The following is a 16,813-nucleotide window of genomic DNA, read 5'->3' on the forward strand; positions in this document are numbered from 1 at the left end:
GGCCATTTCTTTCATCTGTTTCCTTGCGCTACCTCGCAAACGCGGGAGACAGCGACAAAGCAGAAAAAATATATATATATATAGGGGACAGGGGAGAAATTTTTTAACTTTCTAAAAGGGGAAACAGAAGAAGGAGTCATGCAGGGAGTGCTCATCCTCCTCGAAGGCTCAGATTGGGGTGTCTAAATGTGTGTGGATGTAACCAAGATGAGAAAAAAGGAGAGATAGGTAGTATGTTTGAGGAAAGGAACCTGAATGTTTTGGCTCTTAGTGAAACGAAGCTCAAGGGTAAAGGGGAAGAGTGGTTTGGGAATGTCTTGGGAGTAAAGTCAGGGGTTTGTGAGAGGACAAGAGCAATGGAACGAGTAGCACTACTCCTGAAACAGGAGTGGTGGGAGTATGTGATATAATGTAAGAAAGTAAATTCTAGATTGATATGGGCAAAACTGAAAGTTGATGGAGAGAGATGGGTGATTACTGGTGCATATGCACCTGGGCATGAGAAGAACGATCATGAGAGGCAAATGTGTTGGGAGCAGCTGAATGAGTGTGTTAGTGGTTTTGATGCACAAGACCGGGTTATGGTGATGGGTGATTTGAATACAAAGGTGAGTAATGTGGCAGTTGAGGGAATAATTGGTATACGTGGGGTGTTCAGTGTTGTAAATGGAAATGGTGAAGAGCTTGTAGATTTATGTGCTGAAAAAGGACTGGTGATTGGGAATACCTGGTTTAAAAAGCGAGATATACATAAGTATACGTATGTAAGTAGGAGAGATGGCCAGAGAGCTTTATTGGATTACGTGTTAATTGATAGGTGCACGAAAGATACTTTTGGATGTTAATGTGCTGAGAGTTGCAACTGGAGGGATGTCTGATCATTTATCTTGTGGAGGTGAAGGTGAAGATTTGTAGGGGTTTTCAGAAAAGAAGAGAGAATGTTGGGGTGAAGAGAGTGGTGAGAGGAAGTGAGCTTGGGAAGGAGACTTGTGTGAGGAAGTACCAGAAGAGACTGAGTACAGAATGGAAAAAGGTGAGAACAAAGTAGGTAAGGGGAGTGGGGGAGGAATGGGATGTATTTAGGGAAGCAGTGATGGCTTGCGCAAAAGATGCTTGTGGCATGAGAAGTGTAGGAAGTGGGTTGATTAGAAAGGGTATTGAGTGGTGGGATGAAGAAGTAAGATTATTAGTGAAAGAGGAGAGAGAGGCATTTGGACGATTTTTGCAGGGAAAAAATGCAAATGAGTGGGAGATGTATAAAAGAAAGAGGCAGGAGGTCAAGAGAAAGGTGCAAGAGGTGAAAAAGAGGGCAAATGAGAGTTGGGGTGAGAGAGTATCATTAAATTTTAGGGAGAATAAAAAGATGTTTTGGAAGGAGGTAAATAAAGTGCGTAAGACAAGGGAGCAAATGGGAACTTTAGTGAAGAGGGCTAATGGGGAGGTGATAACAAGTAGTGGTGATGTGAGGAGATGGAGTGGATATTTTGAAGGTTTGTTGAATGTGTGTGATGATAGAGTGCCAGATATAGGGTGTTTTTGGTCGAGGTGGTGTGCAAAGTGAGAGGGTTAGGGAAAATGATTTGCTAAACAGAGAAGAGGTAGTAAAAGCTTTGCGGAAGATGAAAGCCGGCAAGGCAGCAGGTTTGGATGGTATTGCAGTGGAATTTATTAAAAAAGGGGGTGACTGTATTGTTGACTGGTTGCTAAGGTTATTTAATGTATGTATGATTCATGGTGAGGTGCCTGAGGATTGGCGGAATGCTTGCATAGTGCCATTGTACAAAGGCAAAGGGGATAAGAGTGAGTGCTCAAATTACAGAGGTATAAGTTTGTTGAGTATTCCTGGTAAATTCTATGGGAGGGTATTGATTGAGAGGGTGAAGGCATGTACAGAGCATCAGATTGGGGAAGAGCAGTGTGGTTTCAGAAGTGGTAGAGGATATGTGGATCAGGTGTTTGCTTTGAAGAATGTATCTTGAGAAATACTTAGAAAAGCAAATGGATTTGTATGTACCATTTATGGATCTGGAGAAGGCATATGATAGAGTTGATATAGATGCTCTGTGGAAGGTATTAAGAATATATGGTGTGGGAGGCAAGTTGTTAGAAGCAGTGAAAAGTTTTTATCGAGGATGTAAGGCATGTGTACGTGTAGGAAGAGAGGAAAAAGATTGGTTCGTGGCAGGGGTGTGTGATGTCTCCATGGTTGTTTAATTTGTTTATGGATGGGGTTGTTAGGGAGGTGAATGCATGAGTTTTGGAAAGTGGGGCAAGTATGCAGTCTGTTGGGGATGAGAGAGCTTGGGAAGTGAGTCAGTTGTTGTTCGCTGATGATACAGCGCTGGTGGCTGATTCATGTGAGAAACTGCAGAAGCTGGTGACTGAGTTTGGTAAAGTGTGTGAAAGAAGAAATTTAAGAGTAAATGTGAATAAGAGCAAGGTTATTAGGTACAGTAGGGTTGAGGGTCAAGTCAATTGGGAGGTAAGTTTGAATGGAGAAAAACTGGAGGAAGTGTTTTAGATATCTGGGAGTGGATCTGGCAGTGGATGGAACCATGGAAGTGGAAGTGAATCATAGGGTGGGGGAGGGGGTGAAAATTCTGGGAGCCTTGAAGAATGTTTGGAAGTCGAGAACATTATCTCGGAAAGCAAAAATGGGTATGTTTGAAGGAATAGTGGTTCCAACAATGTTGTATGGTTGCGAGGCGTGGGCTATGGATAGAGTTGTGCGCAGGAGGGTGGATGTGCTGGAAATGAGATTTTGAGGACAATATGTGGTGTGAGGTGGTTTGATCGAGTAAGTAATGTAAGGGCGAGAGAGATGTGTGGAAATAAAGAGTGTGGTTGAGAGAGCAGAAGAGGGTGTTTTGAAATGATTGGTCACATGGAGAGAATGAGTGAGGAAAGATTGACCAAGAGGATATATGTGTCAGAGGTGTAGGGAACGAGGAGAAGTGGGAGACCAAATTGGAGGTGGAAAGATGGAGTGAAAAATATTTTGAGTGATCGGGGCCTGAACATGCAGGAGGGTGAAAGGCGTGCAAGGAACAGAGTGAATTGGAACGATGTGGTATACCGGGGTCGACGTGCTGTCAATGGATTGAACCAGGGCATGTGAAGCGTCTGGGGTAAACCATGGAAAGTTCTGTGGGGCCTGGATGTGGAAAGGGAGCTGTGGTTTCGGTATATTATTACATGACAGCTAGAGACTGAGTGTGAACGAATGGGGCCTTTGGTGTCTTTTCCTAGCGCTACCTCACACACGAGGGGGGAGGAGGTTGTTATTCCATGTGTGGCGGGGTGGCGATGGGAACAAATAAAGGCAGACAGTATGAATTATGTACATGTGTATATATATATATGTCTGTGTGTGTATATGTATGTGTACACTGAGATGTATAGGTATGTATATTTGCGTGTGTGGACGTGTATGTATATACATGTGTATGTGGGCGGGTTGGGCCATTCTTTCGTCTGTTTCCTTGCGCTACCTCGCTAACGCGGGAGACTGCGACAAAGCAAAATAAAAAATAAAAAAAATATATATATGTGTCTGAGCATGTATGTACATATTGATATGTATATGTATGTATATATATGTGCATGTATGAGCATTTATATATATATATCCCTGGGGATAGGGGAGAAAGAAACTTCCCACCTATTCCCTGCGTGTCATAAAGGGCGACAAAAAGGGGAGGGAGCAGGGGGCTGGAAATCCTCCCTTCTCGTTTGTAATTTTCCAAAAGAAGGGACAGAGAAGGGGGCAAAGTGAGGATATTCCCTCAAAGGCTCAGTCCTCTGTTCTTAACGCTACCTCGCTAAAGCGGAAAATGGCAAACAGTATAAAAAGAATATATATTTGTGTGTGTATACGAGTGGGTGGATTATTCTTCATCTATTTCCTGGCGCTACCTCGCTGATGCAAGAAACGGCAATCAAGTATATAATAAAATATAACACTGCACTTAAGACTCGATTCTTTCCCAAGAGAGATAATGTCAGGAAGAGCAGAATTAAACCCCAATATTTGCACTTGGCTCCCTCCTCTGCACCTACCCCAAGAAAGCAAAAACATAGAAGGGGAGGACTTCTAGCCCCATACTAAAAGAATTATACAGTTAAACTAAAACTGAACAAAAACTACGCTATCAGCTTTCTAATACCCACCTCCTCACTCAAGTCAGAGGTTACCATGCTCTTAAGTGCTTACATGTGTCACACCTCAGTTTTAACTAGCTCTAAAACTTGGTGCACTAAAAGATACACCACATTAAAAAACTTGCTATTGCATGGCTTCTAAGAAAGTCACCCAAACTCTGGTGACAGCACTTACTATGAGTGTAATATATTCTTTACATGATGCAATACATTTTTCATGCTAACATAAAATGTCATGCTAAGGCTACATACCAAACTTTATGATCCTTTGCTGTATGCTGCTGAGAAACCTAACAATTTTTTTTTTTACCTGTGCTCACCATAAGCACACTACTCTCACCACAATAAAACTGCTGTACTATAATCCCCAAATGCCATGCAAAACATACAAAACAAATCTTAAGAGCTTATGTTATTGTATGGTTGCTAAGACATCTTTAGCATTTTTTTTAGGACAGTGTTTACCGTAAGTAGAACATTTTCAGAATAATGTGACACAGTTTGGTTTATATCCGAAAATATAAATAGCTTCCCATATGTAAAATGAAATTCCATGGCTTTCAAAAAAGTAATTTGGTTTACAGTGCTTCCTACATTTCTTTCTTCTTTTCTTTCTTTCAAACTATTCGCCATTTCCCGCATTAGCGAGGTAGCGTTAAGAACAGAGGACTGGGCCTTGAGGGAATACCCTCACCTGGCCCAATTCTCTGTTCCTTCTTTTGGAAAATTAAAAAAAAAAAATTTGCCTCACTAAACTCAGCAAGTTAAGCAAAGGCGACATGAAAATAAAAGATCCCGTGTTACATTGTTTCTGAAAATTTTAAAAACAAAATGGTTCAAAGAAACAAAGAGGCAAACAGATATATGCAATCATGTATAAACCCACTCCTCCGAAGCAGGACAGTAATATAAAAAGAAAAAGCAAAGATGCATAATAATAAGGTGGCTAAACAGACATCATATGATGGGACATCCTGAAACCACATGCTATTCAAGTATCAAGAAGGGCAATGACAATATACAATCGATGCAAGTCACCTAACAGAAAAGGAGTTTTTCCAAGAGAAAAAAAGTTAAAATACACATAGAAGATGTCATTATAATTTTTCACACTAATCTATAACAATTACAGTAAAACTATAATTATAGATTTTTGTACAACATTAATCATATTTGATTGACTTAGTAAAGATGGGCCAGTGTGCTAAGGCACTGAGAGACTCATTTGTTGCAGAGTTTCACAGTTAAATTTCTTGTCATAGAAGCTAATGATTGCAAATGAAAAATGCATTTAACAACACATTACTCCTCTACAATCCAAAGAAATTCTTATTAGAAATTAGAAGTCACGTCCTGGAGTTTCTACTAAACAGACAATGTCAAAAAAGCTATGATTACTGCTTACATATCCTCATTCTGAACAATATAATCCTCTCTAAGTATACTCATGACATAACCTTTTTTGTACACATATGTCAATATCAACTGAAACACTATTGATTTAGTGGGTAGTGGTTGGTAGGCAGCCAACAACAAGAGAGGCATATAACCAGTACTACCCACCTGGGTATCAGTTGCGCTAGTGACAGCTGCATAGTGAGCCAGCACTTCAGAGGCTATCAAGCTGCTCTTGTCTGATCCAGGTAGCTGTCTTTTCTTTCTGCCTCACCTACATATGGACCACTGGCATTTTGTCCAGAAACATACATCTTGTCATGCACAACACTTGACATTATGTAACTCACACAGCTCATTCTTCGACACTCTAGATTTTCCTGCACTAGATCTGCTTTTTGGCAAAACAGTAGGAGCAGTAGATGGAGGAAGTAGTAGGAATATTCAAGCAGGAGCATCAGGTAGAAGTATTAGGTAGGAAAATTAGGCAAGAGCATTATGTAGTAGTCTGTAACAACAATACGTTGGAGCCTCTCCAAACCCTGCAATGGAGTTGCCCTCTGGCAGTAGCCTATTAAGGTGAGGCACTAAAGGCTAAGAAGCTGCACTGGAGTTTACTAGTTACGGAGATTCTATTGCCATGGCCAACCCCTTGAGGGAGTTCCAGTCGGGAGAGGCATCAAAAAAAAGGTGAACAGACACTAATGATCTCAATCCTTTCAAAGTTCAAACTAATCTGTCATAAAGCTTCAACAGCAATCTATGTAATACAAGTTCTACAAGGGGAGCACCATCTCACCAAATGTTCATCCAAGTAACTTTTATCAAACTTTCTTGACTTAATTTTAAATTTACCATACTCATTCTCATAATTCCATGAAAACTTGCACACCAGTGAGTTCTGCAGTGTTCTAGTAATGTGGTAAACATAACAAAGGGAAAGTTTTACATCCATAAAGAAAACTTGGAAAATACATTCCATCAAGGAGTCTTCTAGCAATTCATACAAAACTTTTTCCAATTAATAAAGAATCTTAAGCCCCTCTTCTTTCTCACTTTATTATAAACTTACCTTGTGTCTTCCCACCTACATTCTCTTACACTACATCCAAATACCCAAGCCTATTCATTTTAAATCCTTCATTATTCAACATATTACAGTGACAAAGTCAATGTCTTTCAAACAAAAATTATTCATAAAATTCACATTTATTCTAAACATATCCAAGGACACTTACTTAAAATTCTTAAACATTCTACACACCTCATATGCCGACACTGTTACAACAGATTGCATTATCTAAACATAACAGCTGTTACTATTCCTCCATTCTGTCATAATATGGTTTATACTCCAAGGACATTATGGTTTAAACAAGTCATATTAGCCCATTTCACATAATGCTTCATCATAAAAACAAAATTGCCATGGGGACATTACACAAGACTTAAGTACTCCCACATCTAACTAAAACCTTAAAACGTGAACATAAGTTTCAAAGGTAATATATGCTTGCCATGCAGATATTCAGCTAAATAAAAGCTCTTACCTCGAAATTCATTGAGATAGGAGGTCTGGTCCACTTTTTCTTAGTATCTGTTTGCAGCAACTCTATTTCAGCAGAAATTTGAGATTCCTTCATTCCACCCATTCGCTTTATCCTGAAGGCAAAAAGCAAAATAGCTGATAATACAAAATTTTCTCCTTAATAACTTCACCTTCTTGACTACTCTTACACAATGCTCGGCACCATTAGTAACAATGTCTTGAATTCAAATCTACTCAACATTTCTGAATGTTGACTGCCATGAAGTATTTTATACTAGACATTAAAAAATTTAATAAATAAACAATGAAAGTTATTTTTTTTTTTGCTTTGTCACTGTCTCCCGCGTTTGTGAGGTAGCGCAAGGAAACAGACGAAAGAAATGGCCCAACCCACCCCCATACACATGTATATACATTCACGTCCACACACGCAAATATACATACCTACACAGCTTTCCATGGTTTACCCCAGACGCTTCACATGCCCTGATTCAATCCACTGACAGCACGTCAACCCCGGTATACCACATCGATCCAATTCACTCTATTCCTTGCCCTCCTTTCACCCTCCTGCATGTTCAGGCCCCGATCACACAAAATCTTTTTCACTCCATCTTTCCACCTCCAATTTGGTCTCCCACTTCTCCTCGTTCCCTCCACCTCCGACACATATATCCTCTTGGTCAATCTTTCCTCACTCCTTCTCTCCATGTGCCCAAACCATTTCAAAACACCCTCTTCTGCTCTCTCAACCATGCTCTTTTTATTTCCACACATCTCTCTTACCCTTACGTTACATACTCGATCAAACCACCTCACACCACACATTGTCCTCAAACATCTCATTTCCAGCACATCCATCCTCCTGCGCACAACTCTATCCATAGCCCACGCCTCGCAACCATACAACATTGTTGGAACCACTATTCCTTCAAACATACCCATTTTTGCTTTCCGAGATAATGTTCTCGACTTCCACACATTCTTCAAGGCTCCCACGATTTTCGCCCCCTCCCCCACCCTATGATCCACTTCCACTTCCATGGTTCCATCCACTGCCAGATCCACTCCCAGATATCTAAAACACTTTACTTCCTCCAGTTTTTCTCCATTCAAACTTACCTCCCAATTGACTTGACCCTCAACCCTACTGTACCTAATAACCTTGCTCTTATTCACATTTACTCTTAACTTTCTTCTTTCACACACTTTACCAAACTCAGTCACCAGCTTCTGCAGTTTCTCACATGAATCAGCCACCAGCGCTGTATCATCAGCGAACAACAACTGACTCACTTCCCAAGCTCTCTCATCCACAACAGACTTCATACTTGCCCCTCTTTCCAACATAAGTTATATGTCACTTATAATCATAATACTAATAATAATAATAATAATAATAATAATAATAATAATAATAATTTTTTTTTTTTTTATACTTTGTCGCTGTCTCCCGCGTTTGCAAGGTAGCGCAAGGAAACAGACGAAAGAAATGGCCCAACCCCCCCCATACACATGTATATACATACGTCCACACACGCAAATATACATACCTACACAGCTTTCCATGGTTTACCCCAGACGCTTCACATGCCTTGATTCAATCCACTGACAGCACGTCAACCCCGGTATACCACATCGCTCCAATTCACTCTATTCCTTGCCCTCCTTTCACCCTCCTGCATGTTCAGGCCCCGATCACACAAAATCTTTTTCACTCCATCTTTCCACCTCCAATTTGGTCTCCCTCTTCTCCTTGCTCCCTCCACCTCCGACACATATATCCTCTTGGTCAATCTTTCCTCACTCATCCTCTCCATGTGCCCAAACCACTTCAAAACACCCTCTTCTGCTCTCTCAACCACGCTCTTTTTATTTCCACACATCTCTCTTACCCTTACGTTACTCACTCGATCAAACCACCTCACACCACACATTGTCCTCAAACATCTCATTTCCAGCACATCCATCCTCCTGCGCACAACTCTATCCATAGCCCACGCCTCGCAACCATACAACATTGTTGGAACGACTATTCCTTCAAACATACCCATTTTTGCTTTCCGAGATAATGTTCTCGACTTCCACACATTCTTCAAGGCCCCCAGAATTTTCGCCCCCTCCCCCACCCTATGATCCACTTCCGCTTCCATGGTTCCATCCGCTGCCAGATCCACTCCCAGATATCTAAATCACTTCACTTCCTCCAGTTTTTCTCCATTCAAACTCACCTCCCAATTGACTTGACCCTCAACCCTACTGTACCTAATAACCTTGCTCTTATTCACATTTACTCTTAACTTTCTTCTTCCACACACTTTACCAAACTCAGTCACCAGCTTCTGCAGTTTAATTTTCCATAAGAGGGAACAGAGAATTGGGCCAGGTGAGGGTATTCCCTCAAAGGCCCAGTCCTCTGTTCTTAATGCTACCTCGCTAATGCGGGAAATGGCGAATAGTTTAAAAGAAAGAAAGAAAAAGGAAGAGAGGAAAGTGATTGGTTCCCAGTGAATGTTGGTTTGTGGCAGGGTGCATGATGTCTCCATGGTTGTTTAATTTGTTTATGGATGGGGTTGTTAGGGAGGTGAATGCAAGAGTTTTGGAAAGGGGCAAGTATGCAGTCTGTTGTGGAGGACAGGGCTTGGGAAGCGAGTCAGTTGTTGTTCGCTGATGACAGTGCTGGTGGCTGATTTGGGTGAGAAACTGCAGAAGCTGGTGACTGAGTTTGGTAAAGTTTGTGAAAGAAGAAATTTGAGAGTAAATATGAATAAGAGCAAGGTCATTAGGTTCAGTAGGGTTGAGGTCAATTAAGAGGCAAGTTTGAATGGAAAAAACTTGATGAAGTGAAGTGTTTTAGATATCTGGGAGTGGATTTAGCAGCAGATGGAACATGGAAGCGGAAGAGAGCCACAGGGTGGGGGAGGAAGCAAAGGTTCTGAGAGTGTTGCAGAATGTGTGGAAGGCGAGAACATTATCTTGGAGAGCAAAAATGGGCATGTTTGAAGGAATAGTAGTTCCAATAATGGTATTATATGATTGCGAGGCATGGGCTATAGATAGGGTTGTGCAAAGGAGGGTGGATGTGTTGGAAATGAGATGTTTGAGGACTATGCGGTGTGAGGTGGTTTGATCGAGTCAATAATAAAAAGTTAAGAGAGATAAGTGGTATTAAAAAGAGTGTGGGTGAGAGAGCAGAAGAGAGTACATTGAAATGGTTTGGTCACATGGAGAGAATGAGTGAGGAAAGATTGACAAAAAAGGATATATGTGTCAGAGGTGGAGGGAATGAGAAGTGGGAGACCAAATTGGAGGTGGAACGATGGAGTGAAAAAGATTTTGAGCAATCGGGGCCTGAACATACAGGAGGGTGAAAGGCGTGCAAGGAATAGAGTGAATTGGAACGATGTGGTATAATGGGGACAACGTGCTGTCAATGGATTGAACCAGGGCATGTGAAGCATTTGGGGTAAATCATGGAAAGTTTTGTGGGGCCTGGATGTGGAAAGGGAGCTGTGGTTTCAGTGCATTACACATGACAGCAAGAGACTGAGTGTGAACGAATGTGGCCTTTGTTGTCTTTTCCTAGCGCTACCTCGCACACTCGCGGTGTGTGTGTGCAATTTCATGAGTGGCAGGGTGGTGACAGGGATGAATAAAAGCAGCAATTATGAATATGTACATGAGTATATGTCTATGTATATGTGTATATGTCTATGTATGTATATGCTGAAATGTATAGGAATATATTATATGTGCATGTGTGGGTGTTTATGTACATACATGTGTATATACACAGACATATCCATATATGTATACATATTTACACAGACATATCCATATATGTATACATATATACACATGTACACATTCATACTTGCTGATTTCATCCATTCCCGTCGCCACCCCACCACACATGAAATGGCACCCCTCTCCCCCAGCGTGCACATGAGGTAGCACTAGGAAAAGACAACAAAGGCCACATTTGTTCACACTCAGTCTCTACCTGTCATGTGTAATGCACCAAAACCACAGCTCCCTTTCCACATCCAGGCTCCACAAAACTTTCCATGATTTACCCCAAATGCTTCACATGCCCTGGTTCAATCAGTTGACAGCACATCCACCCCGGCATACCACATTGTTCCACTTCAGTCTATTCCTTGCATGCCTTTCACCCTCCTGTATGCTCAGGCCCCGATTGCTCAAAATCTTTTTCACTCCATCTTTCCACCTCCAGTTTGGTCTCCCACTCCTCGTTCCCTCCACCTCTGACACATATATCCTCTTTTGTCAATCTTCCCTCACTCATTCTCTCCATGTGACCAAACCATTTCAATACACCCTCCTCTGCTCTCTCAACCACTCTTTTTATTACCACACATCTCTCTTTCCCTTTCATTACTTACTCGATCAAACCACCTCACACCACATATTGTCCTCACACATCTCATTTCCAACACATTCATCCTCCTCCACACAACCCTATCTATAGCCCATGCCTCACAACCATATACCATCGTTGGAACCACTATTCCTTCAAACATACCCATTTTTGCTCTCTGAAATAATGTTCTCGCCTTCCACACGTTCTTCAATGCTCCTAGACCCCCCCCCAACCTGTGACTCACTTCCGCATCCATGGTTCCATCCGCTGCTAAATCCATGCCCAGATATCTAAAACACTTTACTTCTTCAAGTTTTTCTCCATTCAAACTTACCTCCCAACTGACTTGTCCCTCAACCCTAGTGAACCTAATAACCTTGCTCTTATTCACATTTACTCTCAGCTTTCTTCTTTCACACACTTTACCAAACTCAGTCACCAGCTTCTGCAGTTTCTCACCCGAATCAGCCACCACTGCTGTATCATCAGTGAACAACAACTGACTCACTTTCCAAGCCCTCTCATCTACAATAAAATGCATACTTGCACTTCTCTCCAAAACTCTTACATTCACCTCCCTAGATATATATGTATATGAGTGGATGGGCCATTCTTTGCCTGTTTCCAGGCACTACCTTGCTGACACAGGAAACAGCGATCAAGTATAATAAATACAAATAATGTGCTGGAGATGAGATGTCTGAGGACAATGTGTGGTAAAGGTATGAGAGATGTGTGGAAATAAAAAGAGCGTGGTTGAGAGAGCAGAAGAGGGTGTTTTGAAATGGTTTGGGCACATGGAGAGAATGAGTGAGGAAAGATTGACCAAGAGGATATATGTGTCAGAGGTGGAGGGAACGAGGAGAAGTGGGAGACCAAATTGGAGGTGGAAAGATGAAGTGAAAAAGATTTTGTGTGATCGGGGCCTGAACATGCAGGAGGGTGAAAGGAGGGCAAGGAATAGAGTGAATTGGATCGATGTGGTATACCGGGGTTGACGTGCTGTCAGTGGATTGAATCAGGGCATGTGAAGCATCTGGGGTAAACCATGGAAAGCTGTGTAGGTATGTATATTTGCGTGTGTGGACGTATGTATATACATGTGTATGGGGGTGGGTTGGGCCATTTCTTTCGTCTGTTTCCTTGCGCTACCTCGCAAACGCGGGAGACAGCGACAAAAAAAAAAAAAGAATCTTTTTCTTTCATACTATTCGCCATTTCCCGCGTCAGCGAGGTAGCGTTAAGAACAGAGGACTGGGCCTCTGAGGAAACATCCTCATCCAGCCCCCTTCTCTGTTCCTTCCTTTGGAAAAAAAAAAAACAATAATGATATAATAAAGATTTTATATACCTAACTGCATTTCCTATCTTAATAAGGTAGCCTCAGGAGGAAGTGAACAAACTGGTTAAACCCAATGATAGCACAACACCTACCCCACACACCAAAATTATCTAATTTTTGCTAGCCAATGCATCCCTATCACCATCTTGAATGTTCAAGTCCCGCTACCCCCAACGCCTTCTTCACTCCATCCTTCCATTACTTCCTCAGTCTTCCTCCTCCCTTTGCCTCCTCCACTTCTTACATATTCAATCTCTTTGTCATTCTTTCTTCACTCATGTCCATATACACAATTCAAACCATTCTGACACACCCTGTTTGGGTCACCATCTCAGTACCTGCTTTAGTATTTTCATGCTGCTGTCCTTTTACTACTCCACTTATGTATGACTCCAAAAGAATTCTTATACTATTTCATTCTCTTTCTCAATGAAACTAAGTAATACTTGCTTCATTGGTGTGCAAGCTTTTCATTTTTGCCAAAGGCAAGAGAGTAAGAATAATTGAAGATTTTTTGAGGAGGAAAACCCTACCTTTTAAAAAGGGACAGGTCATAACACTTAGAAAAAACATCTGAGTTATATTGAGATATGTGAGGAAGAGAAAGATAACTGCTCAAATAGAAAAGTACAACTGAAATGAAAAAACAAACACAACCAAAGGTCTTCTGAAAACATAACATATAAGTATTTACACAAACATTAACACCTATAGGTCAGAACAGCTCTGCAAGTTATTTTAGGCATGATTCACCAACTACAAAAGAGGTCAGTCAGTGAAAAAAGTTTATTGCCCTGCCCTTGCCATCTGATATCAGATACCTGGCCAATCTAAACATAAAATCTCTGGGCAGTTAGTACACCTGAAAAGCAGCTTACTAAAAAGCAGAAGTAAACGTCTAGGCCAAGTTCTTTTCTCCAAGAAGCACATCTTGGCTCATATTGTCAACACATTTTCATTAATCAAATACTTAAATTTCTATTACTGTGGGAACTATCTGCAGTGCTAAGTCTCACAAAGCCTACTAGCTGTTCTAAATGTGTAAGAGGGTTGCAAGACAGTGGCTTACAACCTTGTTCCACAAACAGATTTACATCACTGACATTTCAAATGCTAGTTTCTGCTGCTGTTCAGCACTTGACACAATAACACATTTTCCAACTTCCTGATAAGTGAATTTCACAGGCCAGCCATCTCAGGGAGGGATGGTCACTGTCTAGGTAGGATGCCTTCCATGTGCAAACTGTCAAACTGCCAAAACTTTAGAGAAAACTGGCTGTGTACATACCAACAAGAATGTATCAAATTTCTACAGTATTTTTTTTATAATTATCCTTGAGCAGTTACAGTATGAAACATGGAGCTTATTAAAGACTCTTATGAAAAAGCAGATCAAGCTCAGGAAAAACATAGTGATTATACAAACTGAATCACTTACTTCCACACAATAGCATTTTCTGATGCTTTATACTTGGCTTTCCCTTTCATACATATTAGTTGGACGCCTGATGTGTTGAGAGGAGTTGGAATCCGCACCTGATAAAGAAAAAATCATCTCTAAATAGTCAAGAGCAGAAAAGATAATTCTGTTAAAAAACTAGATCTGCTACAGGAGTCTTCTTCCTGTATTATAACAAACTTGTTTATAATAATCTGACATTTACAGGCTTTAAAAGTACTTTTTCATCAATATATTACCTAAACCATTACATTCAAACCAAAACATTCCAAAACACCATGCTCATCCAACAGCATTCCACAGTTTGTGAAGTCAACATTCTGAGGAACCTTCAGGAGGAACACAGATGAGACTGCCACAAAAACAAAGACGAACCTACTGGAAACAAAGTAGTATACTGGGCATATCAAGAAGAGTAACCTGAAGAAGCTGCTAAAAGCACTCAACAGGGTCTGCTAAGAATAATAAGAGTTTCATCTAAACACTCAAACCAGTCTATTGGGAGCAACAGGACGAATCTGCTAAAAGTACTCAGCAAGGCCTGCTAGAACTAACAATAAGAATTTACTCCAAACAACCAAAGCACTTTACAGAAAGTAATAAAAGGAATCTACTACAGTCTCACAGTAACCTTCTTGAAGAACTCTGAGGAGTCTGCTTAGTTTTTTTTTTTTTTCATACTATTCGCTATTTCCCGCGATAGCGAGGTAGCGTTAAGAACAGAGGACTGGGCCTTTGAGGGAATATCCTCACCTGGACCTCTTCTCTGTTCCTTCTTTTTTGGGGGGGAAAAAAAAAAAAAAAAAAAAATTTACCAAAAGTTCTCAAGGGACTCTACTAAGAGCAACAATAAAAATCTGCTAGAGGAACAAGAATCTACTGGGGTCTTTGTGGAGAATCTTCTGGAAACTATATGAGAAGCTTCCAAAATAGGGTATAAGATAACTTTTGAAGGACCTGATAAGATTTTATGTGTGCTGCTGTCTGATGATAGTGTCTAAAAATGAACCAAGAGAGAATAATGCATACATTTAAAGTATATGTAACAAAGAAGAAAACAAACGAAGAATGGCCCAACCACTCATATACACATATATATACATAAACACCCATACATGCACATATGCATACATATATGTACACAGACATATACATATATACACATGTACATATTCATACTTACTACCTTCATCCATTCCCCTCGCCACCCCGCCACACATGAAATAGCATCCCCTCCCTCCAGCGAGAAGAATACTTTCCACGTATTCCCTGTGTGCTGCAAAAGGCAACTAAAAGAGGAGGGAGCGGGGGGCTGGGAATCCTCCCCTCGTTATAATTTTTCCAAAGGTAACAGAGAAGGGGCCCAAGTGAGGATATTTCCTCTTAGGCTCAGCCCTCTGTTCTTAATGCTACCTCACTAATGCAGGAAAAGGCAAATATGTATAAAAATATATATCTTCATTCTTATATTTTACTATTCGCCATTTCCCGCATTAGCGAGGTAGCGTTAAGAACAGAGGACTGGGCCTTTGAGGGAATATCCTCATCTGGCCCCCTTCTCTGTTCCTTCTTTTGGAAAAAAAAAAAAAAACACAAGAGGGGAGGATTTCCAACCCCCCGCTCCCTTCCCTTTTAGTCGCCTTCTACGACACGCAGGGAATAAGTGGGAAGTATTCTTTCTCCCCTATCCCCAGGGGTTTATATATATATATACATAAATGCCCATACACAGACATTTATATATTCATATCAACATATACATGCACTCAGTCTCTAGCTGTCATGTGTAATGCACTGAAACCACAGCTATCCACATCCAGGCCCCACAGACCTTTCCATGGTTTACACCAGATGTTTCACATGCCCTGGCTCTGTGCATTGACAGCACATCCACCCTAGTATACCACATCGTTCCAATTCACTATTCCTTGCATGCCTCTCACCCTCCTGTATGTTCAGGCCCCAATTGCTCAAAATCTTTTCCAATCCATCCTTCAACCTCCAATTTAGTCTCCCACTTTCCTTTTTTCCCTTAACCTGTCACATATATCCTCTTTGTCAACCTTTCCTCATTCATTCTCTCCATATGTCTAAACCATTTCAACAAGCCCTCTTCTGCTCTTTCAGCCATACTGTTTATTTCCACACATATCTCTTACCCTTTCATTACTTACTCGATCAAACTACCTCACACCACATATTGCTCTCAAACATTTCATTTCCAACACATTGCCTCACAACCACATAATATTGTTGGAACTACTATTCCTTCAAACATACCCATCTTAAATCTTCCCTTAATAATCATTCAAAACATGTTTGAACAGCTGAGCATGTTCAATCAATCATTAAATAAAAAAGTGAAAAACCAAATAATGAGGGCTGCATCAACCAATTTATTACCTATCTATCTATATCTCTGATGTCTGTTCCAATTGGAACTCCCTCAAGGTGGCAGCAATGGCAATAAAGTCTTCATAACCAGTAAAGTCCAGTGGCGCTTCTTAGCCTTTAGTGACTCAC

At 40.9% G+C, this 16,813-nt stretch overlaps 1 protein-coding gene across 1 annotated transcript in view; it reads right to left on the reverse strand.

Annotated features, from left to right (window-relative positions):
* Positions 1-16,813, reverse strand: part of AP-2mu (adaptor protein complex 2, mu subunit) — a 67,906-nt gene that overhangs the window by 16,640 nt on the left and 34,453 nt on the right. The window contains exons 10-11 of the mRNA XM_071662986.1: positions 14,270-14,367; positions 7,107-7,218 (exon numbers count right to left, since the gene is read on the reverse strand). Of these exons, the coding sequence (XP_071519087.1) occupies positions 7,107-7,218; positions 14,270-14,367 (210 nt within the window). The remainder of the gene's footprint in view (positions 1-7,106; positions 7,219-14,269; positions 14,368-16,813) is intronic.

Source organism: Panulirus ornatus, chromosome 6, assembly GCF_036320965.1.
Source record: "Panulirus ornatus isolate Po-2019 chromosome 6, ASM3632096v1, whole genome shotgun sequence".
Classification (NCBI taxonomy): Eukaryota; Metazoa; Arthropoda; class Malacostraca; order Decapoda; family Palinuridae; genus Panulirus; species Panulirus ornatus.